The sequence below is a fragment of the Camelina sativa genome, chromosome 2 (genome assembly GCF_000633955.1).
Source record: "Camelina sativa cultivar DH55 chromosome 2, Cs, whole genome shotgun sequence".
Taxonomy (NCBI): Eukaryota; Viridiplantae; Streptophyta; class Magnoliopsida; order Brassicales; family Brassicaceae; genus Camelina; species Camelina sativa.
In genome coordinates this window covers 2,104,859-2,132,514 of record NC_025686.1, presented here as the reverse complement: position 1 = coordinate 2,132,514, position 27,656 = coordinate 2,104,859, and the positions used below count along the sequence as shown (strand labels likewise).

Genomic DNA, 27,656 nt, shown 5'->3' with positions numbered 1-27,656 from the left:
TTCGTTTCTGTTTAATTCCAGAATAGGCAAATTGTGATTTCGATACATGTTTTGAAAGAAGCGTTTCTTTTCTATTTAGGTGAACATTAATTTTTTTTCCTTTAGGTCGAATCAGAATCTACTAATCTTTTGATTTGACAGTCAAGTTTTGTTGGAATCTTTATGAACATTGTTTTGTAATGTTACCTTCAAACCCAAGAAACTGCGATCAATGGTGAAATGTGATCAATGCGTAAACTCTAGAGAAAAACACTTACATTGAAGCAAAAGTGTTAGGTTGATACTTGTTTCTTATGAAAACCTGAAAAATCTTGGGAAAAATTGCGACGTTGAGAGTGTGGCTTTTATTGGGATGACTTCTCTCTGTGTGTCGTGTGTGTGTGTGTGTATGTTTTAACATCTTGAACATTGGTGTTTCGATTTTTTCTTCGGTCTTTTGTCGATAACGTTTTCAGGATGCTTAGATCCTTGCTTGTTTCTGACTAACTTTTTAATGTTTTTGCTCAGGCATCTAGTCTATTGCAAGTAAAGTATGCAGATGGCGAGTTGGAAAGGCTAGGTATATAGTGATTTCAAGTGCTTCTGTATTTCTCTATTTTTGACCCTTTGTTATCATCACAATTGATGGATGTATTTGTTTACTGTAATATGCAATTCAGAACATAAGCTTTTTGTTGGTATGCTTCCAAAGAATGTCTCTGAAGCTGAAGTTCAATCTTTATTCTCCAAGTATGGGACCATAAGGGATCTACAGATTTTAAGAGGTGCTCAACAAACAAGCAAAGGTTTTACATCCATCTCTGTTATCTTTAGTTTTTGTTAGTACTGCTTTTATCAAGTTTTGACCTTTTTGGTTGTTGTTGTTGTTGTTAGGCTGTGCTTTTCTCAAGTATGAGACTAAAGAACAAGCTGTTTCTGCCATGGAATCCATCAACGGAAAACATAAAATGGAGGTACTAATTTGCTTTTTGCTAGTTTTAAAACTTGCCATTTGTAACACAGACTTGTGTGTAGTGTTAAAAATTTCATCATCTTCTCTTCTTAGGGTTCGACTGTTCCTTTAGTTGTCAAATGGGCAGACACAGAACGAGAAAGACACACAAGAAGACTTCAAAAGGCTCAATCTCACATCGCTCGACTAGGGAATGGTGATCCAACAAATCCCTCATTGTTTGGAGCCTTACCCATGGGTTATGTTCCACCATATAATGGATATGGTTATCATGTAAGCAAACCCTAATAACACTTCATTAGTCCAAAGCTGTATAGGAGTTGTCTTCATCAATCTTGTAATTTATAATATTTTCGTTTCTATTTCTTTAGCAGCCTCCTGGAACTTATGGTTACATACTACCACCAATTCAGAACCAAGCTGCATTTCCCAATAACAACGCATTGCAAGGAACATCGCCTGACTCCGTGCCACCTCGTTTGGCCCGTAGAAACTTTCCAATGCCTCCTGCAAACTACATGGGATCTGGTTATCCTGCTGTACGAGGTCATCCTTTTCCATTGGCTTATCCCAGAGGTATTGTTAGTCCTCGCCCTCTAGGTAGCTCCCCTGGATCTATATCACCTGGCATTGGCAACACTGGCATGTCAACAACACCTTTAGGCATTGGTTTGAGTTCCGTGGTTCAAGCCGAAGGTTAGTGTTATAACCTACCTTATCATCTCTCTTCTCTCTGATTCTTTTAGACCTGAAAACGTTGTTTTGGTTTCTTCAGGCCCGGAAGGTGCGAATCTGTTTATCTATAACATACCTCGGGAATATGGTGATCAAGAACTCGCGGCTGCATTTCAACCTTTCGGTATCGTTATTAGCGCCAAGGTTTTTGTAGACAAAGCCACTGGTGTAAGCAAATGTTTCGGTAAGCTCTCTTTTGTCTGGTTTTTTGTTCTTCAAGACTGGTTCTATTCTGAAGGTAGAAACGAAATCATTCCTTTGTTGTTTTGTTGCTTTTGGTTGCAGGTTTTGTTAGTTACGACTCACAAGCAGCCGCTCAGAACGCTATTAACATGATGAATGGTCGTCATTTAGGCGGTAAGAAATTGAAAGTCCAGCTTAAGAGAGACAATAACAATGGCCAGCAGAGTAGTAATCCTTCCTTGAACTCCTAAAAGGCTAAAGACGCTGAAGTCCATCTTCTCTCTTCAACTTCAAAGTTCATAACAGAAAGAAAAAGAAAAAAAAAAAGAAAAAACATTCTGGCTAATGGGTTGACCCGGTTCAAGATTTGGGTCGATCTTGAATTGGATGCATCTGTATAAAATCCAAATCTCATTGTGGGTCAAAATGTCCCATCAACTCATAGCTGCAAACTGAATCATCTTTTTTTTTTTTAATCATTTTTTTCTTCTTCTGCAAATAACAATTTGTAATTTATGCGTATCAATTGAAATTCATGTAGTCATTTATGATCTATTAACATTAAATTCATTGAATTTTTCTTCTATCATTTTGTTAATGATCTGATGTTGTCTTTAGAATAAATGTTGTAAAATCAAAGAGAAAAAAAGATCAGATTATCTTTGCTACAAAGCCCAAACAGCACAACAAACACAAACAGACACAGACACAAACATGGAGAGGGACTACAAACAACAGTCAAGAGACAGGTTCAGCCCTTGTTGAACCCTAAAATTAGACTTCTCACCAAACAAACCCTAAAGACCCTATCAAATTGGACAATAATCTCTGTATTTGATTTACAGACACAACCAGTTTTCTTCCTTCTTGTTTGTTCTCTGCAGAAGCAGATTAAGCAGAAAGAAAAGGAAAGAGCTACATAGAAATGAGGTTGTTCACCGGTGAAAACGTGGAAAATGAAGATCAGGCTTTGAATTAGACGATCATTTTGCTTCATCTTAGTCGCTTGTGCTTGAACTCAAAGTGTTGTTTTTGTTATCTGTGAATGATACTAGTGGAGAGCCTTTAGGGCTCCAGTCTTCAGTGATACTGGTGTTTGAAACTCGAGCATTGCTGTTGAGCTGATTCAAGAAGCATTTCTCTATCGAGCTTAGTGATCCAATCTCGGTTTCTTCTTCATGGGTAGAGCGGCGGTTGAGATGTTCTTCTTCTTCTTCTTCTCCTTCTCCTTCTAGTTCTCCGCATTCCGAATCAGTGCCTTGTGATTCACAGCTGACTTCCATGTCTTGTGCATTGTCAGAATCAGAGTCAGTTTGGGAATTGGATGAGTGGGATGGAGAATATCCTTCTGATCCAGTTGCATTTTCTTCCCGTTCAGCTAGTGTTCTTGTGATGAGAGTCTTAAGCAAGTTCATCACTTGAACAGCATGCATAAGAGCCGTTAATGGATCTGTCATCTATAATAGTTAAAAAGCAAGCAAGAATCAAAACGTTAGTAACTTCAGTAAGTAAAAAACACTAGACGATATTATGTTTGTTTACATTTTTACCTGAGTCATATTAGGAGCAAAAACCATGGCTATATTCCTAGCATTCATTTTGTTGGTTTCCTCTTCTTCAACAACATCAGCCATAAGATCAACAGCCCAATTAAGCAAAGCAGACTCAGTTGGCTTAAGCTGTTTTATAAGTTCAACAGATTCTTCCTCGGTGTTGCAATTAAGAACTTCCTCAGGAGAAAGACCATCAAGGACTCCACAAGGTAACTCTCTAAACCAAGCTTTAATAAGACCAGCCAAGCAATGCACATCAATGTTGTCAGGAACAATACCTCTGTTAAGTTGGTCTCTTACTTGCTCCTCTTGACTGTTCTCAGGGTTTATCCTAAATATCCCTTCAGCCTATAACAACAACATCAAATCAAATTCAAAAACTACTCTAAATCAAAACAAAATCGTTAATTTTGATTTTCAATTTTCCAAATTACCTTAAGACCTTCCTGAGAATAAAGCCGTTCTTGCATTAGTAATAGAATAGTTGGAACACTGTTCCCTTTCTCGTCATATGAACATTGCATTGATTCCGCAGATACACCAAACACGCTCACACTGCAATTTAAATCAGATCTAGTTTTCAGATTTCTAAAAGCATTTAAAATTTTAACAATTGAACAGTTAAGTTACCTTGCGCTAGGGACTCGACAAGGGATCTCAACTTGAAGCTCGTGAGGGAGACCAAGGAAGCCTTGGAATCGATCGAAGGTAACATGAGCGATGTGTCGAACGTTTGTTGGCCATCCGATCTCCATGTGATGAACGGTGGAGGAAGAAATCCCTCCGCCTCCGCCTCCGACTCCGCCGTCGTCTTGCCGGTTGTCTACACGGCAAGATACAACGGATTTACGAAGCGCTGTTAAGAGAAACTCAACGAGAGATAGTTGTTGCTGATTCTGCTCTTCCTCTTCTTCTTCCACCTCCGCCATCGATTTTCTCCTTCCTCCTTTTCCTCCGCCGCCGCCGCCGCAACCTCCGCCTTTAGTCATCATCACAAGCCCCGTCATCGAGAAATAAAAGAACAATTAAGGATTTCGCAGTCTCTCTCTCTCTCTCTCTCTCTCAGTCTGACTCTGGGCTTTGTGCTTCTTCTTCTTCTTCTTCTTCTCTCTCTTTGGATGTGAATTTGATTTTGAAATTCTCGAAAAGGTTTATTCTTTTTATTTATTTATTTTATTTTAATTATTTTTTTTTGAAATTTTTGTCTTTTTGGTTGGAATTCAAACCAACGGTCCATTCATTTCAAATTTTTTCTCCCTCTATTATATTATTTTTTTAATGTATCTAATGTGAGCTTTAATGGGAATCACGTTTTACCCTGATAACTTCTCTGAATCTACTATAATGCCACTCTATTTGATTGGTTCATCCTTGTTGACGTGGCGTTTCACTTATGGATCACCTAGATTTTTTTCAAATTGACATTTTGCTTTTGGATTTCTTATTGTCACTTCATTGTTTCCACATACTCTCATTTTGTATTTCATAACAAAAAGAAACTAAGAGTTTGATCCAAAAAAAAACAAAAAACAAAAAAAAACTAAGAATGCAAGGTTTGATAGCACATATTGTTGGATTGGCAATAAAAAGATTAGCTTTCTTTTTCTTCTAATGATTCCTCTTTTATTAAAATAAAAATTAAAAAATTATATTGGAAAAGTAAATATAATAATAAAACAAACTTTTTTTTGAAAAAACGTGTTGTTAGGATAAAAACCTTCGTCATGTAATGTAATGTAAATGACCAATTATATTATGATATGTGGATTTGATTCTTTTTTTTTTCTATTTTATCTTTAGTGAAAATGGTGAAACAAAAGTTCATTAACAAAATGGTGAACCAAAAGTTTAAATTTGTGATATATAATAATCACACACTAAAAAAACATCTAGATTCTTCGCCACTAGGGTTTTCATTTTATGTTGTGCGATGAAGTCGTCGCCTTCAAGATCTTCTCTTCCGGTGAGTTGACTGTTTTTTCTCATTTCATAATAGAGTGAAAACTATGTTAAATTATTAGATCTTTTATAGATTGTATTTGTTTTCAATTACTTACCCAATTCAAAAGATCTATTTATCATTTCTGTATAGCAGTGGCGTAAAATCAACTGTTTAGATTTTTGAGGTAATTTAGCCAGTGGATTCTTGTCATCAATATCAAATTTCAATCACTAAATCACCATAGATCTAAAATTGTTGGTTGGTAATATATAGTGGTGGTTTACTAGATATTATAGCGAGTAAATGTATAAAAGATTCAAGATTTCATTATCTAGATATAGATTCATACTTCACTGTATCCTGATTTTAGGTCTATTAATTAGAACAAATATGTTTGAAAATGACATGCAATATATGAATGTTGTGGTCTGATCTAATTTTTTCTTAACTAATCAACGGTTCTTTTTTAATGAATTTGATTATAGTCCCGATTGAACAAGAATGAAAGATTAGCTTTGTTTTTCTTTTAATAATTTTTCTTTTATTATAATAAATAAAAAATTATATTGGAAAAGTAAATATAATAATAAACTAAACTTTTTATAGGAAATTGTGCTGTTAGGATAAAATCCTTCATCATGTAATATAAATGACCAATTATATTAGGATACGTGGATTTGTTTTTTTTTCCCTTTCTTATCTTTAGTGAAAATGGTGAACCAAAAGTTCATTAGCAAAACCGGTTTAACAAAGATTTGTGATAAGTATATAATAACAACACACTAAAAAAAACGTTTAGGTTCTCCGCCGCTAGGGTTTTCGTTGTATGTTGTGCGATGAAGTCGCCGCCTTCAAGATCTTCTCTTCCGGTGAGCTGTTTGTTTTCTTACATTTCATAGAGTGAAAACTATGTTAAATTATTAGATATTTTATGGATTGTGTTTGTTTTCAATTACTTTTTCAATTCAAAAGATTTGTCTATCATTTTTGTAGAGCAGTGGCGTAAAATCAACTGTTTAGATTTTCGAGGTAATATAGCCGGTGGATTCATATCATCAATCTCAAGTTTCAATCACTAAATCACCATAGATCTAAAATTGTTGGTTGGTAATAAATATTAGTGGCTTACCAGATATTATAGTGAGTAAATGTATAAAAGATTCAAGATTTCATTATCTAGATATATATTCATACTTCACTATATCCTGATTTTGGGTTTATTAATTAGAACAAATATGTTTGAAAATGACATGCAATATATGAATGTTGTGGTCTGATCTAATTTTTTCTTAACTAATCAACGGTTCTTTTTTTTAATGAATTTGATTATAGTCTCGATTGAACAAGAATGAAAGATTAGCTTTGTTTTTCTTTTAATAATTTCTCTTCTATTATAATAAATAAAAAAAAATATATTGGAAAAGTAAATATAATAATAAACCAAACTTTTTATAGGAAAATGTGCTGTTAGGATAAAATCCTTCATCATGTAATATAAATGACCAATTATATTAGGATACGTGGATTTGTTTTTTTTTCCCTTTCTTATCTTTAGTGAAAATGGTGAACCAAAAGTTCATTAGCAAAACCGGTTTAACAAAGATTTGTGATAAGTATATAATAACCACACACTAAAAAAAACGTTTAGGTTCTCCGCCGCTAGGGTTTTCGTTGTATGTTGTGCGATGAAGTCGCCGCCTTCAAGATCTTCTCTTCCGGTGAGCTGTTTGTTTTCTTACATTTCATAGAGTGAAAACTATGTTAAATTATTAGATATTTTATGGATTGTGTTTGTTTTCAATTACTTTTTCAATTCAAAAGATTTGTCTATCATTTTTGTAGAGCAGTGGCGTAAAATCAACTGTTTAGATTTTCGAGGTAATATAGCCGGTGGATTTATATCATCAATCTCAAGTTTCAATCACTAAATCACCATAGATCTAAAATTGTTGGTTGGTAATAAATATTAGTGGCTTACCAGATATTATAGTGAGTAAATGTATAAAAGATTCAAGATTTCATTATCTAGATATAGATTCATACTTCACTATATCCTGATTTTGAGTTTATTAATTAGAACAAATATGTTTGAAAATGACATGCAATAGATGAATGTTGTGGTCTGATCTAAATTTTTCTTAACTAATCAACGGTTCTTTTTTTAATGAATTTGATTATAGTCTCGATTGAACAAGAATGAAAGATTAGCTTTGTTTTTCTTTTAATAATTTCTCTTCTATTATAATAAATAAAAAAAATTATATTGGAAAAGTAAATATAATAATAAACCAAACTTTTTATAGGAAAATGTGCTGTTAGGATAAAATCCTTCATCATGTAATATAAATGACCAATTATATTAGGATACGTGGATTTGTTTTTTTTTTCCCTTTCTTATCTTTAGTGAAAATGGTGAACCAAAAGTTCATTAGCAAAACCGGTTTAACAAAGATTTGTGATAAGTATATAATAACCACACACTAAAAAAAACGTTTAGGTTCTCCGCCGCTAGGGTTTTCGTTGTATGTTGTGCGATGAAGTCGCCGCCTTCAAGATCTTCTCTTCCGGTGAGCTGTTTGTTTTCTTACATTTCATAGAGTGAAAACTATGTTAAATTATTAGATATTTTATGGATTGTGTTTGTTTTCAATTACTTTTTCAATTCAAAAGATTTGTCTATCATTTTTGTAGAGCAGTGGCGTAAAATCAACTGTTTAGATTTTCGAGGTAATATAGCCGGTGGATTCATATCATCAATCTCAAGTTTCAATCACTAAATCACCATAGATCTAAAATTGTTGGTTGGTAATAAATATTAGTGGCTTACCAGATATTATAGTGAGTAAATGTATAAAAGATTCAAGATTTCATTATCTAGATATATATTCATACTTCACTATATCCTGATTTTGGGTTTATTAATTAGAACAAATATGTTTGAAAAGGACATGCAATATATGAATGTTGTGGTCTGATCTAAATTTTTCTTAACTAATCAACGGTTCTTTTTTTAATGAATTTGATTATAGTCTCGATTGAACAAGAATGAAAGATTAGCTTTGTTTTTCTTTTAATAATTTCTCTTCTATTGTAATAAATAAAAAAAAAATATATTGGAAAAGTAAATATAATAATAAACCAAACTTTTTATAGGAAAATGTGCTGTTAGGATAAAATCCTTCATCATGTAATATAAATGACCAATTATATTATGGTACGTGGATTTGTTTTTTTTTCCCTTTCTTATCTTTAGTGAAAATGGTGAACCAAAAGTTCATTAGCAAAACCGGTTTAACAAAAATTTGTGATAAGTATATAATAACCACACACTAAAAAGAACATTTAGGTTCTCCGCCGCTAGGGTTTTCGTTGTATGTTGTGCGATGAAGTCGCCGCCTTCAAGATCTTCTCTTCCGGTGAGCTGTTTGTTTTGTTTACATTTCATAATGAACTTAAAACCATGTTAATTTATTAGATCTTTTATGGATTGTATTTGTTTTCAGTTACTTACCCAATTCAAAAGATCTGTCTATCATTTCTGTATAGCAGTGGTGTAAAATAAACTGTTTAGATTTTTGAGGTAATTTAGCTGGTAGATTCATGTCATCAATCTCAAATTTCAATTACTAAATCACCATAGATCTAAAATTGCTGGTTGGTGATAAATAGTAGTGGCTTACTAGATATTCCAGTGGATAAATGTATAAAAGATTGATTTAGTTATCTAGATATAGATTCATGCTTCACTATATCTTGATTTTGAGTTATTAAGTATAACAGATATGTTTGAAAATGACATGCAATATATGAATGTTGTGGTGTGATCTAATTTTTTCTTAACTAATCAACAAGTTTTTTATTTTCTTATTTTTTTATGAATTTAATTATTGTCCCGATAGAACAGAAATGAAAGAAAAGCATCATCATCACCATCACCATTATTATCAACATTACCGTCACCGTCACCGTCACCATCATCGGTACCATATCTTCAAAATTGAGTTTATTAATTAGAACTAATATGTTTAACACTTTGCAGTATTTAAATGTTATGGTCAAAATTTGATCTTAATTTTCTTTACTTACTAACAAATTCTGTTTTTATTTGCATGCTTGAAGATGAAAGTGCCGAACATCTCTTCAGTGCAGCAATGTAGGGTGGGTTCTTATTATGATTTTGGTTTATAATGTTTTTGGTTTTAGTCACGATTGAACAAGAATGGAAAAAAAGCACCATCATCATCATCACCGTTACTATCAACATTACCATCAGCATCACCATCATCGGTACCTGATGTTCGAAGAATAACTCGATCAATGTCTAGAGCTGAAAAAAGAGCATCATCATCATCAATACATGTTCCTCAAAGAAACGAGCAACCAACATCTCAAAATGAAGTAAGTAATTTTCCCAAGAGTTTGGGCCGAGTATATATAATTTATTTGGGCTTTTCTTAAAAGAAAAAAACTGCATTGGGCTTTGATAAAAAAACGACTTTTGACCAAATAAAAAAAGTCACGTGTTCTGTCACGTGATTGTCTTCATCGTTTCGACATTTGGAAGAAAAAGTAATGTTAGGGTTTGAAATCGTCCGTCGGTCCACTGGAACCAAATAATTTATCTGAGAAAAGCTTATAGAGTAGAGAGTACATAGCTGAGTTTTCCTATGAACAAACTCTCAGTGTCGTCAACGAAATTGACCTTACCGTTACTACATAATTACGGTCATGCCACAATCCCTTGAGATAGATTTCACTCCTCTCTTCACCGTACACTTGGATTATCTTATCTTCTCCTCCTTCCCATATATTGTAACGCTTAGGGATCACAGCGACACACAATTCTTAGTCCGCTGATTTCACCAAGAAAAATTTAAGCTTTTGGTCACTGTTGTTGCTTGCAGAGGAGTACCATGCCTCGATACTTGCAACCTGAAGTCATGGTAGCGGCTGTGAAAGATTTGCATTGGCGAAAGCCTGTGGAATTACACAAGTTGCTTAAAGATAATGGAGAAGATTTCTCTCTTTTCATTAAAGATGGTGCTGGGTTACGGCAAAAGGTATTCCCAATTTGCTTCTTTTGGGTTTTAATTTGTTTTTTGTAGTGTAAAGTACTGATTTTTCTTTTGGAGCTCTTGTAGATTAGTGTTGAGAAAATGGTGACAATGTTACCTAGGCACCTCATGGTGTTGCTTATGAATCCTAACAAAGAAGGCAAGTCTCGATATATATTGTGTGGGATCAGACTGTTGCATACGCTGTGCGACTTAACATCTCGTCACGCTAGACTCGAGCAGGTTCCTTCCATCTTCTTTATGTGTTTTTAAGTCTCTATGGAACAGTATTTAGGAGAATGTCTGTCTGTTTCTTATTTTGTGTTGCTGCATATTTTGTGATAGCTCTTGCTTGAGGATGTGCAATTGTCAGCACAGATGATGGATCTGCTGATCTTTGTGATGATAACTCTTCCTCGTTATAGAAAGGTTCGTTTCTTAAATATCCTCTTTTGTGTCTCTTCCCTCCGTTTCTCTTTAGAGCTGTGATTCATGTATGTATGTTGCTTTTTTTTCTTCCAGGAAAGCGTTAATCCAGATAAAGATTCATTAGTAGAAGCCACATTGGTGGCTTCTGCTCTCCACCTGTTTCATGTGTTTATCTCTCCTTCCTCCCAAGATCTTGTTCACGTCTTTCTTGCCCACCCGAAGGTATGAAACTATGACCTTATCATAATTTGCTTTGAACTGCCAATGTCAGGAAAGGATAGATCATATGAAATTACTCTTGATAGGCAAAAAGAAAGAAAGGAAAAGAAGTTATGCTTATGCTTTGAGATCTGGGTTGTATTGCCTTGGGGAAAGTTTGATGTGATTCTTGTCTTTCTCATCTAGGTTGATATGTTTTTAGACACTGCTTTTGGAGCTGTTCTCGGTGTTGTGATGTCTTTGAAAGCGAAGTTGATGTATCAACGAACTGATTCCCCAAAAAAGTTGGGTCCGAGTTCTCTAGGGGAGGTTAACTTCCACTGCCAACAAGCTGAAGCTGCTTTGCAGTTCCTTCATTCTCTATGCCAACAAAAACCGTTTAGAGAACGTGTCGCTAAGAACAAGGTTTCTCTAATGCTTAGTGTTTAAATCTTGTGATGCATCAATTTTAGATTTTCTAGTCACTTGTACAATAATCACGAGTTGTTCTTAATTTGTTTTGCTAAATTGATAAATTTATGGAGGACTATTCTCAGAATGAGGTTTTCTGGTACTCTTCTTTCAGGAACTATGTGGAAAAGGTGGCGTCCTTATGCTAGCTCAATCGATACTATCACTAACTATTACACCTGAATTTGTTGGAGCAACCATTACTATAGCTTCCACATCTAGAATGAAAGCAAAAGTCCTTTCAATTGTAAGTCTAGTAAAATTTAGCAAAGTTTTCTCTATTTACTGTCTGCAACTGATACCAAAGTTCATGTTCCTGCAGTTGCAGCTTTTGTTTGAGGCGGAAAGTGTCTCATTCCTTGACGAGGTTGCAAACGCAGGAAACTTGCATTTAGCCAAAACTATTGCCTCAGAGGTTAGTCCTAGCTCTGCTTCCAAAATCGATAGGATGTTTTCCTTTTTGATTTCAAAGGTTTATCACTGGGTGACACTGCTACTTATAGAATTTGAAAATCTTACGGGTTTTGATACGTTGTAACTAGTCATAAAAAAAGCCTCATAGCAAAAGGCTCATGTTGACATAGTGATAACCACCACTGCTCTAGAGTTTAAACCTACAGTTTCCTAACTGGCATATGTTGTTAAAGTGACAAAATTGTACTTTTCTGTTCCTTAATTTTCTCTTGGAAAGTATATCTATGTGAAATTAGTGTTGACCTATTCAGTGACGATATATCTGTAATGTAGGTTCTTATATTATTGAGGCTTGGCCTTTCTAAAGCTTCCATGGCTACTGCTTCTCCTGACTATCCGATGGGTTTTGTCCTACTTAACGCTATGCGCTTGGCTGATGTGCTTACGGATGACTCAAATTTTCGATCTTTTTTCACCGAACATTTTGTAAGTATCAACTTTATGATTCATATGATTCCTTATCCAGGGTACAATCTATGAGCTGTCCTGTCATTCGAATGGTTATAATTTATTTGCAGTTCTTAAATTCTGTAATTTGATGTGTGACGGATGTTAAATCGTATCTCCAGAGCATGGTTCTCAGTGCGGTATTGTGTCTCTCTCATGGAGATTTCTTGAAGATGTTCTGCTCTTCTGATCTTTCTTCAAGGGAGGACGATGCAAATGTTGATTACGATCTGTTTATGTCAGTCGGATGGGTTTTAAGTTTATTATCATCTTCTGGGCAAGCAGTCATACCTCAATTCAAGCTCAGTTTACAAAATAACCTTACCATGTCTTCATATGCACATCAACGAACATCCTTATTTATTAAAATGATCGCAAATCTTCACTGTTTCGTTCCCAACATCTGCCAAGGTGATTTTTTTTCCGCCTCTGCCTTCTTCATTTTCCTGTCTCATATCGTTGGTTTAAATTCTTGTTTTACTATGTGTATTATTTGCTGTTAATATCCGCAGAACAGGATAGGAACCGTTTCGTTCAGAATGTTATGAGTGGATTGCGAAAAGATCCTTCAAGCATATTAATTAAGATGTTACCAGGCTCTTCATATACTCCTGTGGCACAGAGAGGCACTGGTGTTTGCAAAAACCTAGGTATTTATCTCTATCCCGAGACACTTATATCTTATATATACAGGTTTTGCTGATTTCGTTGGATGGATATTTGTTAATATGTAGGTTCTCTGTTGCGCCATGCGGAATCCTTGATCCCTAGTTCCCTCAACGAGGAAGACTTCCTGCTTTTGAGGTAACAGAAAGCCTCTTTTTTCATTCTACATTTCACCTATGACTATATTGAAGATTTGTAGTTCTCAAGCTGTCATTTTTATGTCGCCATTGATATATATTTTTTCGGGATATTGCTTGTGCAGGGTGTTTTGTGACCAGTTGCAGCCGCTAATCCATTCCGAGTTTGAGGAAAGTCAAGTACAGGTGAAGGTGAAAAGGCTTGTTGCTCTCTTCTACTTTGCTTTTACAAATATCTGGTTTTGTTTACGATTATCTGTTTAGTTACACTGATACAAGTAGCTGTAACAAAGTTTTATATAATTCCATTGTATGTCGAATTGCTACGAAGGGCGAGTCTTTTTCTAACCTTCAAATGTTGTTGCTCTAGGATATTGAAGGTAAGGGAGGAAATTTATCTGGTAAGCAGGAGAGAAAAGAGTCGCTGAATCTTAATAATGAAGGAGCATCAGAGAATTGTGATGTCAGAGTTGAAGGTGTGATAACAAAGCAAGGTGTGAACGAGGAGATAGAAACAGTCGAACAGTTGAAAGAGAGCGATGCAGATGCAAGCAATCATGAGACCAGTGGTTCAGATACAAGCTCTAATAGAGGGAAGAGTCTGGTTGATCGGCTTGAAGATGGAGAGTTGGTTCAGAAAATGAGCAAGCTGTTGCAAGGCAGTGCGTCAGGAGAGCTGAAGGAGGATGAGAAAGCTGAAAACTTCCTGGTCTTTGAGAAGCAGAGGGCGAAACGGAAGCGTAGTATTATGAATGACAATCAAATGGTGATGATAGAGAAGGCGCTTGCTGAGGAGCCTGATATGCAGCGGAATTCAGCTTTGATACAGTTTTGGGCTGATAAATTAAGTCAAAATGTGAGTTCAAGAACTATGCTCTTTTTAGTTTCCAACTGATATTACAAACGCTCATTTGTTGATTTACGCCAATGTGCAGGGTTCGGAGGTTATTACATCTTCGCAGCTGAAAAACTGGTACTTGCTTTTTTTTTTTGGTTCTCTCTGTCAACTGCAAAGAGAATCTCGTAATCACTACTCGTTATCTGACATTGATTGATGGGTTTATTTTCAGGCTGAATAACCGAAAAGCGAAACTAGCTCGAGCAAACAAGCAAACAGGCCCAGCTCGTGACAATAACAGCTCAGGGGATTTACCAGAGAGTCCTGGAGATGAAAACAACACTTGGCAGGAGAAACCATTAGCCTCCTTACAAGATCAAACTGCACAAAACCCGAAAACAGGAGAGAATGTGATGAAATCATCATCGTCATCAGAAGAAAGGATAAAGCAAGGGCAAGAAGTAAGGCTTATGGACGAGAGAGGAGACGAGATTGGGAAAGGAATGGTGCAGAGAACTGACGGTGAATGGTATGGTTTAAGCCTGGAGACAAGCCAGGTTTGCGTAGTTGATGTATTGGAGCTTAGTGGGTCATATGATTGGAGCAAAATGATCATCCCTTATGGATCTGATGATGTTGGGAGGACTTTCGGAGAGGCGACGTTGAAGTTTGGAGTTATGAGAGTGGCTTGGGATGTGAGTAAGCTTCAGTATCAGACTAAGTTGCAGTGAATTTGATCAGTAGCTTTTTCTTTTTTATTTAACTGTTTAGAGATTCTCTGTTGGGTCCTTTATTTGAATGATTATTAATTTATGGCTTTCTCTCTCTTTCTCTCTCTCCCTCTGGTACAAAGGTTGAGACTTTGAGGGTAAATACTAAATAGTGCAGATGATAACAGAAGAAAGACTTTGACTTTTATCTCATTTAGTTGACACGAAGTATGCTCTTATCATCGCCATTGTTTCTCCATAAGCGATGATATAAAATTTGAAAACTGTGACACAAACGATGATGATGGTATCTCCTTGTCCTGGCTCTCTTCATCCTTGTCTCTCCAGAACTTGAGGATTAAGAGATTCTCCTCTTCCGTTGATCTCTGAACTACAATTCTCGATGAGTAACCCTTTTTTCTCATCATCAGACAAATCTCTGCTCGGAAATTTGAGGTTAATGTCACTAAGTCGAACCAACTTTTCTCTGACAGCAAAACATCTATAACGGTCCTGATTTTATCTATAAGTCTATAACGGTCCTGCCATTTACCTCTCCAGTCCAAGCAGAGGCAATACCTTCCATAGTTCCATTCAAACTTCATATTCGGGTGTTGGCACATAAGGTGGATTCACCACAATCACGTCGACTGAGCCAGCAAGTCTCTTTTCTAGACCAGAAGCTATATCCGTATTTATACATTACCTATGCTATCCTCGAACGTCTTCGTAAGATCGAGGGTATATTTTGGAAAATAGAAGTTTATAGTAACGGCCGCGGGCTGGGGTTTATGTGAACGTCCACTCTTATTTGGCCACGTCATCATTGACGGTATAACGCTGGTGTTTGTTTGGTGGTCTCGAGTTACGGCCATCATGATATTAGGCAAGCCAATGGGGAGCTGATGCCCCAAATCCACTTGCCAGAAATGGTAGACTTTCCCATAAGTCTTTGCGACTTTTTCGAGAAAGAGCGTGAGTATAGTATGGGGTTCTTTTTGAACTGATACATACTACCATTCATTGTCTTTCATGAGTATAGTATCACCACAAACCCACCAACAAATCTTTACTATGTTGTTATTGGGGTAATGTCATATACTTGAGTGTGTTTTTCTTGATATATTCTAGTTCGTCGAGTATTCGTATCACCGTTTTTTTGATATATATAATTTAAGTGTCGGAAAGTCTTTAGATGATTTTAAAATATACTTCAAGTTCCTATGAGCAGTTGTGGTTCACTTGAATAATGGTTCGCGATCCACGTGGTCTCTTTTTGTTTATACGTTATGTTACAAAAAAACTAAGTCTCTACTTATCTTTTGTTCAAACAGTTTAACTCATATAGTGTTAAAATTTGTGATTTATGTCGTTTATGCTAACGGCTGCCACAAATATTTCTTTGGGAATTGAGTTTTTGTATATATACATTTTTTAATTTATAAATTTTAATTTTTACTAGAATTTATACTATAATTTAGTTAATTTCAAATTTTGTTTTTACGTTACGAAAAAACTAAGTCTTTATTTATCTTTTGTTCAAACAATTTGACTCATGCATGTAACGTAAAAGTTTGTGATTTCTGTTTTTTTCGTTAACGACTACCACAAAAAATTCTTTGGAAATTGAGTTTTTGTACTTTTGATTTATAAATCTTCCAAAAAAAGTTAAAGCTAACGTAAATTCCAAATTTTTACTATAATTTAGTACACAATTTTTGAAAAGTTCATAAAATGTTCTTCTAAAAGAAAAAGAAAAAAGAAAAAAAATTCAAACTTTAAAAGTTCAATAAAATGTTCCAAAATATAGAAATGTTTTTTTTTTTCTTGAAATTTTCTGTAGATTTTAAAAATTTGAGATATTCAGATTTACTAATAGAGACGTTAAGTATAACACTACTAGTACAAGAAGAAATCTGAGTGATCAATTCATGAACACATAAAAAGCCGTTGACTAAAGAAGAGAAGAGTAAAAAGAGTACAACAGCTCAGCGCAGACGCCCTTTCTTTTCCTATCCGAAGAAAACTAAATCGCCGGAGATTTCTTTTTTTTTTCATTTAATTCAAACAAAAAAAAAATATATAGAAAAAAAAAGAAAGGTTTTTACTTGGGGAGAAGACAGACAGAGAGAGAGTCCGTCGTAACTCGCCACCGTTGTCCGCCGTGAAGTCTCTTATTCCTCCGTGTCCGATCTGAAAGTTTTCTACTCTCAAGTTCTTTCATCAGTGCCGTATTCTCTCTTTCCTTTTTTGATTTCGCTTTTCTAGGTTTTCGTTTTTTTTTTTCTTTTTCTGGTCGTTCCTGTTGGTTTCCATGGGGTCGAAACCGTGGCTACATCCAGCTCCTCAGTATAAAACCCTAGAAACCTTTTGGGATGATGAAGAAGATGCTCCTGGTCCTAGATGCGCTCATACTCTTACCTCCGTTGCTGCTACCAAGACTCACGGTCCTCGCCTTATTCTCTTTGGCGGCGCCACCGCTATTGAAGGTGGCAGTACTTCTTCCGTTCCTGGGATCAGTAAGTTTCCCTAATTGAATTTTGAATTTTTCCCTTTTTTGGCCTTGATCTGGAGTTGCCTGATGCTGTTTTGCTAATTTGGGTTGTTCTGTTTTTCTAGGGTTAGCTGGCGTTACCAATTCCGTGCATTCTTATGATGTTCTGACTAGGAGGTGGACAAGGTAAAAAAAAAAAACAGATTCAGTGTTGTGTTTGGTTTTACTGTTTTCTTGCAAAATCCACATTGGTTTCCATAAAGATTGACTCTTTCCGGAATTGTGTAGGCTTAAACCGGCTGGTGAGCCTCCCTCTCCTAGGGCTGCTCACGCCGCAGCTGCAGTTGGTACCATGGTCGTTTTTCAGGTTATTATTTCTGGCAATGCGTAAATGTGATATAGGTTTATGGTAAGTTGTCACTGTACTATGGGAGTGCTTATGTTTGTCTTATTAACACAGGGTGGCATTGGCCCGGCCGGGCATTCTACTGATGATCTTTATGTTCTTGACATGACTAATGATAAGTTCAAGTGGCACAGGTGAGAGATCCTTTGCAAATTTCCCTAGTTCCGTCTCTCTTTGCTATCATCTATGTTATTTATGTCAAAAAATTATTTCGTTTTAATGCGTATTCAGGGTGGTGGTTCAAGGGGAGGGTCCAGGCCCTCGTTATGGCCATGTTATGGATTTAGTTTCTCAAAGGTATCTTGTTACAGTCACTGGAAATGATGGTAAGACTATGTCTGTTTTCATTATTCTGTTTCTATATGGAAACTTTTACTTTTCACTCTTCTGTTTGTTTCTTAAAGAATCAAAAATTCCTAACAAATTTTTTTCCTTCTGTCTGTGGAACAGGGAAACGAGCTCTTTCTGACGCTTGGGCACTGGATACAGCTCAGAAACCTTATGTATGGCAGAGATTGAACCCAGACGGTGACCGACCAAGTGCTAGAATGTTAGTCATTAAAATGATTTGAATGGCTATTGCAGAACATCTCTTCTTTTGCTGATTTTTCATATTTGATATTCTGCATAGGTATGCTTCTGGCAGTGCTCGTTCTGATGGCATGTTTTTGCTCTGCGGTGGAAGAGACACCTTGGGAGCGGTATACTTTTATCCTCCATTAATCTCTTGTGCAGAAATTCGTAGACTTTCTTTATTTCCAACATAGAGCTAAATAAATCCCGAATCCAAGCGCTTTGCCTATGTTTGCTTTGAGCATTAATGCTAAGATGTTATGTTCTCAATTTCTTTTTTTAATGATTCTGGTATATTCCCTTATGAGTTCCTGTGTGTGCAGCCACTGGGAGATGCTTATGGGCTACTAATGCATAGAAATGGTCAGTGGGAATGGACTCTGGCTCCAGGTGTAGCTCCTTCTCCAAGATATCAGCATGCAGCGGTAAACCAAATCTTGCTTTAGTTTTGAAACATATGGAAAACTAACTTCTGAAGTGTTGATCAACTGTAGTATCATAGAGGACTGCAAATGTAGCTTTAGAAACTGAGTTGACTGTTGTTTTTCCATCTAAAAGAAATGATTGATGAGACGTTTGATTTTCATTTACAATGCCATTGCAATGAGTTCCTTGATTGCTTTTCTTATCAGGTTTTTGTAGGTGCAAGATTACATGTTAGTGGAGGTGTTCTGAGAGGAGGCCGTGTAATAGACGCTGAATCATCTGTTGCTGGTAATGCTCAATGGCTGTTTTGTGTGGATTTTGTTTCACAAGCCTTTTCCGGAGATGAGGGTCCCTGTTCTCCATTTTTGCTCTTTCTAACTGTTTTGGAATCTTTCTTCTCCCAGTGCTTGATACTGCAGCCGGTGTATGGTTGGATAGAAATGGGCAAGTTACTTCTGCACGCGGCAACAAGGGACAAATCGATCAAGATCCGTCTTTTGAACTTATGCGACGCTGTCGCCATGGCGCCGCATCAGTTGGCATCCGTATTTATGTGCATGGTGGTCTTAGAGGAGGTTAGCCTGATATTTTTCTTTTAAAATAACAAGATGCGTAAGTTTATTGCGGTACATATAGTCTTGTTGTTTCAAGATTCCTAACTTGGTGAAATTGATTCTTTGGTACACTTACATTTCTCATAGTTTAAGTTAATTCCTTAAGTCATCTAACTATTTCTCAGTATATGATGATTGCTGTAATTTTCTTTCCGCACAGATGTGTTGCTTGACGATTTTCTAGTCGCTGAAAATTCAACATTCCAGTCAGACATCAGTTCTCCTTTGCTAGCATCTGATAGAACCCAACAAAGCTCTACTCCTAGGTTTTCTTATGCTGCACGACCTCCTACCGGCTTTGAATCAGCCACCCCCATGTCTGAGGGACTGAGGTCTATCCAATTTCTTACACTCTTTTTGGTTTGTGCTTATCTGTGTCTAGTTGTTTGAGCATGACTTATCTTTCGTTTCTCCTTAACAATATCAGCTTGGACGAAAATTCATTGGAGAAATTGACGGAGGCTTCTGCAGCTGAAGCAGAGGTTGCTAGCTCTGTTTGGCGAGCTGCACAATTAGGATCTGGTATTCTGGATGAAGAACCCTCTACCTCTGATGCCAACTCGCCAACTGTAGAATCTACTACCGATGGTACTGAAACTGAAGGAGATGTCAGGCTTCATCCAAGAGCTGTACGTTTATCCCTAAAATTATATTTCTGTCTTTGTGTTTATTTTATTTTCTTATGGAATGTTTGTTTTATGGCTTACACATATTGGTTGCTTAGTTCGAAATACTTTCCAACATAGTGAATGCTTTAATAACTGTTATATGATTATATCTAGTCTTTTACCTATTTGATTACCAAAGTATCTCATTTTTATAGGTTGTGGTAGCAAAAGAGACAGTTGGCAGTCTGGGCGGTATGGTAAGACAGTTAAGCTTGGATCAGTTTCAGAATGAGAGCCGGCGGATGGTTCCCATGAATAATAGCGATGTGCCACAACCCACCAAGAAGTTCACTAGACAAAAGTCTCCTCAAGGCCTACATAAAAAGGTATCACTCTTATCATCAACCTAGACACTGTCACAGTTGATACCTACTAATATGTTGTTGTTTGTAGGTCATTTCTGCTTTGTTGAGACCTCGAAACTGGAAACCTCCTGGCAATAGGAAGTTTTTCTTGGATTCTTACGAAGTTGGCGAACTCTGTTATGCTGCTGAACAAATATTTATGCATGAACAAACGGTTCTTCAGCTAAAAGCTCCTATTAAAGTCTTCGGAGATCTCCATGGGCAATTTGGTGATTTAATGCGGTTGTTTGATGAATATGGATTTCCCTCAACAGCTGGTGATATCACGTAAGTCTAAGCAAATGATTTGAACAATGTGGAGTTTTGCTCAAAAATAGTCACTGAACCATTTAAACGTGCTTGTTTCAGGTATATTGACTATTTATTTTTGGGAGATTACGTTGACCGAGGACAACACAGCCTGGAAACGATAACTTTGCTGCTTGCATTGAAGGCAAGACGGTGCCAAATTTCACATCACCCATATTACTAGTGTCAGTCAGATTGTGCTTTTTGGTTTTATTGTTCTGAAATATTCCCGTGCAGATTGAATACCCGGAGAATGTTCACTTGATTCGTGGAAATCACGAGGCTGCTGACATTAATGCACTATTTGGTTTCCGTCTTGAATGCATAGAAAGAATGGTACTTGCCTCTCTGTAGAAATATACAATTTCTATGTCGCTAGCTATTCTGCTTAGACTAAGCCTGCTCTATTCTTTTTTACCAGGGAGAGAATGATGGCATCTGGGCATGGACAAGATTTAATCAACTTTTCAATTATCTCCCTCTCGCTGCACTTATTGAGAATAAAATTATATGTATGCATGGTGGAATTGGGAGGTCAATCAGTTCAGTGGAACAGATCGAGAAGATTGAAAGGCCCATAACGATGGACGCTGGATCCCTTGTATTAATGGATTTATTATGGTAATCCACCCTATCTGGTCCTGCTTTCATATGGATCACTATTTCTTACATCCCTGAGTCATACTATCATTTTTCCAAGTACAGGTCTGATCCTACAGAGAACGATAGTATCGAGGGTTTAAGACCAAATGCCAGAGGACCTGGTCTCGTCACGTTTGGGGTAAAAAAAACTATTCGCTCTTATTGTCGTTTTACATTAATATTATAATTGGGGGACAGTCACTGATGGCGTAGTCTTTATATTGCAGCCTGATAGAGTCACAGAATTCTGTAAGAAGAATAAACTGCAGCTAATTATTAGGGCTCATGAATGCGTAATGGATGGATTTGAAAGATTTGCACAGGGACAATTGATTACGCTTTTCTCCGCCACAAATTACTGCGGTGAGGAGAAACAAAACCCGTCAAAAACTTCACCTTGTATCTATGTTTGTATTCTTGGATAGGCAAGAAATAAAACATTGTGATACTTTTTCTAAACAGGAACTGCGAACAATGCGGGAGCTATATTGGTGGTTGGCAGAGGATTAGTGATTGTTCCTAAGTTAATTCATCCTCTTCCACCTCCCATCTTATCTCCGGAGAATTCTCCAGAACATTCTGGAGACGATGCTTGGATGCAGGTAACAGCACTTTGACTACTTATTCTGTTCCAAGTAAATTCAGATCCATACATCAACACCTTGACTACCATCGCAAAGAACACATTCACCCAAAAAGCCTTGAAACTTGATTCAGCCACAAACCTTAGTGTAGGAGACTGTCTTTGTCTTGTTCCTAGAAACATTTGGCCTAAACGAGAAACACATATAGTTCTGGAACAGTAAAAGGCATTTTCCTAGTATGTACAAGTGTAGCATAATGTCTTTGTTTCGGCCACTAACTGAGCAACTCAGTCGTAGTTGGTAGTTAGTTATGTGATCCACAGATACTAAAAAAGTCCCCAAAAATCTTCACTTTTTTTTGCGTGACAGTCCTAGTAGAGTTAGTTTATGTAGCTAAGAACCAGACACTGAACCCATAATAAGTGCACAATTTTAATCTGTTGCAGGAGCTGAATATCCAGAGACCGCCGACTCCAACAAGAGGCAGGCCACAGCCAGATTTTGACAGAAGCTCGCTTGCGTACATTTGAATCTGATTGTGTTCCCGGTTTCTGCTTCCAGTTCATGAAAGTAACAACCATTGGATTTTGGTACCAACTCTATACAAGTATAGCATGATTTTATGTTTCAGAATTTGCAGTGTTCATATCCTCTGCCGCACATGTGTAATATAAACCCGTTATAACACCAGCGAATGAGAATGGTATAGTACTATTTATTTTTAATATTTTTCCCCGTTGCTTTTCTTCTTGAAAAAAAAATAATCTTCATAATGACGATGAGTTATTAAATTTCTTGTGTATGTATGCATGTAAGGATAGCCAAAAAAAAAAATAGTAAACATAAAATATGTTTTTTCTTTTGGGATTGGTATAAATTAGTCTCTAACCCCGCATAACAAACACGAAGTTATGCACTCGTAAAATTATTGATTATTTCTGATAAATCAAGTGTTTCAGAGGGCAGCAAAAGCATGAAGAGCTGATTGAGCGCTACGTCCAGCTTCTGTGGTCAAGAAGTGAAGAAACTCCTTGTATTCATAGGTTTTGAATATACGCGGATGTTCTTCGTCGACAAGCTCTTCTGGTGACTCTATGATGACTTCTGATTTTGGAACTGAGAACAGCGCAGTCGAATACCTTGTCTTCTTTCCCATCATCATGACTCGGTGATATGGACAAAACACTCGACCATTCAAAAGTGCCTTGCAACATTAACAAGGATATGAGACGCTTATTCTCGAATTAATTTAATTAAGAAGTGTGTGCGTGTGTAAAAAAAAAAAAGATGAAGTTAGGACTTACACATAGAGAATCTCCAACCATAACAAGGAAATGATCTTGAGATGGTTTCACTTTGATCCATTTTTCGTCTTTGGTCTTCACTTCGAGACCATCAACTTGGTGCTGATGAAGTATCGTGATCATGTTCTTATCGGTATGAGCACGTAAACCTACCTTTGACTCCTCGTCATCAGCATCAAGAAGAGGAGGTGTTGTATACTCCATCATTCGAAGAGTATTATATGTAGAATTAAGATGTCCATCAATGTATTTCTCTATCCCAAAACTCTCCATTATCATTCTTCTCACCATTACATCCAATTCCGATAATTTCTCCGAGAACTGGTGTAACGTCTCGCTATTTCAGTAACACAAATATTCGAGAATTATTGCGTTTATGAATCAATATGTTATTATTATGCCAAAATAAATAAATAATAAAAAGGTTGACTTCACATTCATACCTAATATTCTTGTTCCCATGATCAGGCCATAACTGTTGAGTAAAGCCGTTGACCTTGTCCAAAACATTAGCGTCATCGATCCCAAAACTCTGGTAAAGATTGTGAGAAAGATACCCATGGAAGGGTTTCGTAGACACGTTTCTCTGTCTGGTCTGAATCGGCAACTTGAAGAGCTCTTCCACGGCTTCAAAAACAGTCTTCTTAAGCTCCGCTGACACTTTGTCAAAGGAAGCTTGGAAACAACCGTAGTCTTCTAGAGCTTTACGGACATCAATCTTCACTTCATCCCACTTCGAGCTTCCTGGTTTTAGGGTTTTGTCTGAGAAATCGATAACTGGGAGATGAACGGAAACAGCAAGAGGAAGAACAGAGTGATGAATCCATTTCTTGATTCTGATATTTTTTTAGGGGTTCTTTTGCGTTGCATAAATACCAAATTGGCCTGAGGAAACGTAATTCTTTAACTAGTGTTGTAGTTAGAATGTGATGACAGTTGTTAGCTGACTGACTAGCTATATAGTATTATGCAATACACTTGTTAATAAATTATGCAATTATTGCGTGTGTTGTCATATATGGCCACCATATATACCAATTAACAACCGTTACGCAGCTGCTTGCAAGGTATATGTGTGTATATATATGGCTTAATGATATCAACTCTGAGATTCTTTTTGTACGTTTAAATTGTCTTCTTATAACGTTCAACCAAGATTTGTATATTTCAACTGAGAACGACTCTGTTCCACTCATTCTTTTACCAACAATTTTGGAAACAATATTGGTATAATATGTTTCATCGATCGGCCTTAATTACTCTTTAAGTCGTAACTATTTATTTTCCCACTCATTCTTTTTAGTTATTACCCACAATTTTGGATTTTGGACTCGAAGTAGATATACTACAGCCCAATGTACTTAAATTGTTACATAATAGAAAAGCCTAACTTAGGCCCATGAATCACATTCAACCATATTTAAAAATTCAATAATTCAAAAAATGTTATACTTGTTATAACTATAAGTTTAGGGAATTGTTCTCTTGTATTATTCCTTTATTGCATATGATACAACATATATATAGGGATACAATATTAGGGTTTAGGGTTTATACTAATGGACCGACAATGTGCATCCATACAACAATATAATCATTCATAACACTCCCCCTTGGATAACCATTATAAAAATGTAGTATCAATGCGCATGTGAGATGCTGCCTCATTAAAAACTTTACCAGAAAAACCCAGTGGAAAAAACCATGGTTAAGGGAAAAAGAGTTAGCGCGCTTTTACTCCCCCTCTTGAGTACATCACTTGAAAAATCTTCGAGATGACCGAACCAATATAATGAAGTAGCTTCTTGAAAGTAGTGGTTGGAAACGTCTTGGTAAATGATTCGCCAAATCTTCACTTGAACAAATTTGTAGGACATATATATCATTGTACATCACCATTCTTCAACAGGATATTGGTCTCTTAAATGACTCATCTTGATCATTATTTTTCGTCTCTCACGATCTCATCAATATATGTCAAAGACTTTGAAGATGATAGTCTTTCACCATTGGAATCATAATATTCCTCTTCAGGTGTTTATCTTTCGCGTGTTTTTTTGTTGTCTCGTTAAAAACCTTTAATGGAAAAACCCAATGAGATAAAAACCATGATAAGAGAAAAAGAGTACAACCACGCACATGATCATATTTCTCCCCGTGAAAGCATCATTTTCAGGTTATTCATTATGATCATATATATCATCTTTTCTGAACTGTTATAAACAGCGTTTTCAGGTACAAAATCATATGATCATATCTACTGGGTCATTGAACTTCAAGTCATTTGAACCCCTTTCATATAGAAGATCTATTTGAATTTAAGTCCAAATCTTCTTTTACATACAATCTTCCAAACAATCACCTTATACATAGGAGTTATTATTCATAATCTTCTTGTAAAACTTTCTCTTTCAACTTTTCTTCTTGGTAAGATACTACAAGACCATTTTTCTACGTAAGATGATATAAGCATCCTGAAATAACATCTCTTTCATCAGATGTCAAATCTGTAACCTCAAGAAATTTCATGAAATATCTGATCTTGTACAATCTGATTTCTCCATCTTTCAGGAGTAATATTTCATCATTGATTATTTCTCCATATATTCCTTGGTATGTGAAATCTCTACCGGAGATTAGATAACATTTTCATCATCAACATTTTCAAATAATCATAGTCTTTTAGAGCTTTATACGGACAATTAATCTTCACTTCATCCCACTTTGAGCTTCCGGGTTTTAGGGTTTTGTCTGAGAAATCAATAACTAAAAGCTGAAACGAAATAGCAAGAGGAAGAACAAGAGTCTGAATCCATTTCTTGATTCTGAGAATTAATTTTGAGGGTATTTTTTTTTGCTTTTTTTAATACCAAAAAAATTATTTGGTGGAATCGAATTCTATAACTAGTACTGCACTGCATTATGTGATGAAAGATGTTACTTATTTAATTACTTTGAAAGTCCTATCAGAAGAAATGTCATGAACGATAATCATTATTTGGTTTGTTTTTTCATTTCCCTTGTAAATAAGAGTTTTCTTTACATTTCATCAAAATAAAAAAAAATAAAAAAAACAGTTAAAAGAGTTCATTTCTCGTATCTTATATAATATGAGATGATTTTTTTCAGCTTGCTAAGGAGATGACATTTGGCATCTTATCTATCTAACACATGTTTTCTTTTGTTGTTTAGATTTAATTAACTAAATTTATTTGTACTTTGGACCTAAGTAACTATTGGCCCATAAAAAAAACAACAAAAAAACTCTCAACATTTCCTTTTCTCCTTTTTCAATAAAAACCATTTGTAGGCCTCTGCTGATTTAAAACTACCATTTATCAGTTTGTGGTTTAATCCTAGGAAAAAATGATCATAGTTTATTTTGAAATGATAAATATGAGTTTCAATCTTATGTATGATTCAGGGGCAAGAACAGATTCTAAATTATATAAAAAATTGATTTATGGGTTTAATCTTATAAATGATTCATGAGCAATAAAGAATTCTAGATTATGTTAGATTGTAGGATGTTTATGTGTTCTCAAAATTATCTTATCAATTCATAAATCTTACATAATATGACAAGGTTTCACTTAACTTTTCCTTTCGAGCTGACATGTGGCACTTTGTTTTTTTGACACATGTTCCCTCTTTAGTAAATGTATTGTTTTCAACCTTCTGCTTTCCATAAATTGGTTAATGTTTTAGTGTGTTAAAAAACCCAATATATATGGACCTACGACTGAATTAATGTTACTAATGGGCCATATGTATTCTTCACAATTACAAAATTAGAACATGGTTAATATTGACTTCTTTATCGTCGATCAATAAACCGTGTAAGGCTAAGAGATTGGTGTATTGAAACAATATTTAGTAACGTCCCATTATCACCTTTAAATCCCAATAAATTAGTTTACATTTATACATTTATAAATTGTTTAGTCATAAATATATATTCTAATCTCTTATTTTCTTCATCTAAAATTCTGTAGAGTCCCATTAATTTAAAACCGGCAAATTGTCCTACGTACTATAGTTAGTTGCTGACTGGCTGGTTCCTTAATATGTTTTTGATGTGATTGTATTCTATTTCGTACCCAAATTATTGTCATGATTCTAGGAAAGTCTCATGTCTCTGAAACTTTTTTTCTTTAGATCAAGTAAATGAAACTGCTCATTGCACAATTCTTTTTAAAATGAAAACGGAGGATTCAAGATCTCGGACAAGGAATTGAAGTTTATGCAAGCATGTAAAGTAGTAGTCTGGACTTGTGGTTAGGGGGTGGAGAAAACCTTTACGGAATGACCAAATAATCAATTAAAAAATTTAGTTACTCTGATTTTCTCCTCTTAAGCTTTTTCCTCACAACATATTGAGTAAGGTGTAATGACATTTGTCTGTTTTAGCTCAACGAGTTCGTAAAGGTTAATTACGACATGAAGACACAATGAAGCCTACGTGCATGTACACTACGACATATTTATAAAGTCAAAGGAATC

The 27,656-nt window shown here is 35.7% G+C and overlaps 5 protein-coding genes across 10 annotated transcripts in view; 3 read left to right on the top strand and 2 right to left on the bottom strand.

The window, feature by feature from the left end:
• Positions 1-2,425, top strand: part of LOC104714946 (RNA-binding protein BRN1) — a 21,205-nt gene extending 18,780 nt beyond the window's left edge. Inside the window, exons 1-7 of one of the 3 annotated variants that reach the window (XM_019233543.1) lie at positions 452-559; positions 660-785; positions 874-953; positions 1,046-1,225; positions 1,327-1,648; positions 1,728-1,871; positions 1,973-2,425. In XM_019233543.1, the coding sequence (XP_019089088.1) occupies positions 680-785; positions 874-953; positions 1,046-1,225; positions 1,327-1,648; positions 1,728-1,871; positions 1,973-2,121 (981 nt within the window). In that variant the 5' untranslated portion in view covers positions 452-559; positions 660-679 and the 3' untranslated portion in view covers positions 2,122-2,425. Of the gene's footprint in view, positions 1-451; positions 560-659; positions 786-873; positions 954-1,045; positions 1,226-1,323; positions 1,649-1,727; positions 1,872-1,972 lie in introns of those variants that run through there. The other 2 variants (XM_010432414.2, XM_010432410.2) reach the window with 2 other exon arrangements.
• Positions 2,662-4,509, bottom strand: LOC104714924 (rho GTPase-activating protein 2-like). Its single transcript, XM_010432393.2, has 4 exons — positions 4,054-4,509; positions 3,858-3,978; positions 3,421-3,771; positions 2,662-3,327 (listed from the first exon to the last, which is right to left on the bottom strand). The coding sequence occupies exons 1-4, from the start codon at positions 4,428-4,430 to the stop codon at positions 2,869-2,871; spliced, it is 1,308 nt and encodes a 435-aa protein (XP_010430695.1). The 5' UTR covers positions 4,431-4,509; the 3' UTR covers positions 2,662-2,868.
• On the top strand, positions 7,863-14,906 carry LOC104714903 (nodulin homeobox-like). Of its 4 annotated transcripts, XM_019233528.1 has the most exons (18): positions 7,863-7,932; positions 8,712-8,781; positions 9,569-9,763; positions 10,270-10,425; positions 10,507-10,662; positions 10,765-10,848; positions 10,942-11,070; positions 11,254-11,472; positions 11,633-11,764; positions 11,840-11,932; positions 12,265-12,417; positions 12,561-12,849; positions 12,951-13,088; positions 13,173-13,242; positions 13,367-13,433; positions 13,612-14,097; positions 14,177-14,214; positions 14,312-14,906. In XM_019233528.1, the coding sequence occupies exons 2-18, from the start codon at positions 8,749-8,751 to the stop codon at positions 14,808-14,810; spliced, it is 2,937 nt and encodes a 978-aa protein (XP_019089073.1). In that variant the 5' UTR covers positions 7,863-7,932; positions 8,712-8,748; the 3' UTR covers positions 14,811-14,906. The 4 variants fall into 4 exon arrangements, with proteins under 4 accessions (XP_019089073.1, XP_010430680.2, XP_019089075.1 ...); XM_010432378.2 differs by lacking the exon at positions 7,863-7,932 and having other exon boundaries at positions 13,367-13,427; XM_019233530.1 differs by lacking the exons at positions 7,863-7,932; positions 8,712-8,781 and adding an exon at positions 9,283-9,345 and having other exon boundaries at positions 9,485-9,763.
• On the top strand, positions 16,740-22,574 carry LOC104714893 (serine/threonine-protein phosphatase BSL1-like). Its single transcript, XM_010432366.2, has 21 exons — positions 16,740-17,308; positions 17,409-17,469; positions 17,572-17,650; positions 17,744-17,823; positions 17,921-18,015; positions 18,140-18,239; positions 18,321-18,390; positions 18,586-18,687; positions 18,895-18,976; positions 19,093-19,263; positions 19,463-19,634; positions 19,730-19,931; positions 20,126-20,296; positions 20,364-20,602; positions 20,684-20,768; positions 20,861-20,959; positions 21,045-21,244; positions 21,329-21,404; positions 21,493-21,628; positions 21,728-21,867; positions 22,296-22,574. Exons 1-21 carry the CDS (start codon positions 17,104-17,106, stop codon positions 22,377-22,379), a joined length of 2,649 nt encoding a protein of 882 aa, XP_010430668.1. The 5' UTR covers positions 16,740-17,103; the 3' UTR covers positions 22,380-22,574.
• On the bottom strand, positions 22,685-23,994 carry LOC104747316 (probable 2-oxoglutarate-dependent dioxygenase AOP1; the record flags this gene model as incomplete). The annotated part of the gene is made up of 3 exons (XM_019233533.1): positions 22,685-23,053; positions 23,154-23,490; positions 23,597-23,994. Coding segments are annotated over 3 exons (984 nt in total), but the record flags the coding sequence as incomplete, so codon positions are not given.

Coding starts and splice junctions, on each gene's coding strand:
- LOC104714924 (XM_010432393.2), bottom strand. CDS start 4,430: ATGACGGGGCTTGTGATGATGACTAAAGGCGGAGGTTGCGGCGGCGGC. Junction 3,979..4,053: donor TGTCGAGTCCCTAGCGCAAG/GTAACTTAACTG, acceptor TTTAAATTGCAG/TGTGAGCGTGTTTGGTGTAT. Junction 3,772..3,857: donor ATTCTCAGGAAGGTCTTAAG/GTAATTTGGAAA, acceptor TTGTTGTTATAG/GCTGAAGGGATATTTAGGAT.
- LOC104714903 (XM_019233528.1), top strand. CDS start 8,749: ATGAAGTCGCCGCCTTCAAGATCTTCTCTTCCG. Junction 13,089..13,172: donor TGGTGTTTGCAAAAACCTAG/GTATTTATCTCT, acceptor GTTAATATGTAG/GTTCTCTGTTGCGCCATGCG. Junction 13,434..13,611: donor AAAGTCAAGTACAGGTGAAG/GTGAAAAGGCTT, acceptor TTGTTGCTCTAG/GATATTGAAGGTAAGGGAGG.
- LOC104714893 (XM_010432366.2), top strand. CDS start 17,104: ATGGGGTCGAAACCGTGGCTACATCCAGCTCCTCAGTATAAAACCCTA. Junction 18,391..18,585: donor GAAGAGACACCTTGGGAGCG/GTATACTTTTAT, acceptor CTGTGTGTGCAG/CCACTGGGAGATGCTTATGG. Junction 19,264..19,462: donor GCATGGTGGTCTTAGAGGAG/GTTAGCCTGATA, acceptor CTTTCCGCACAG/ATGTGTTGCTTGACGATTTT.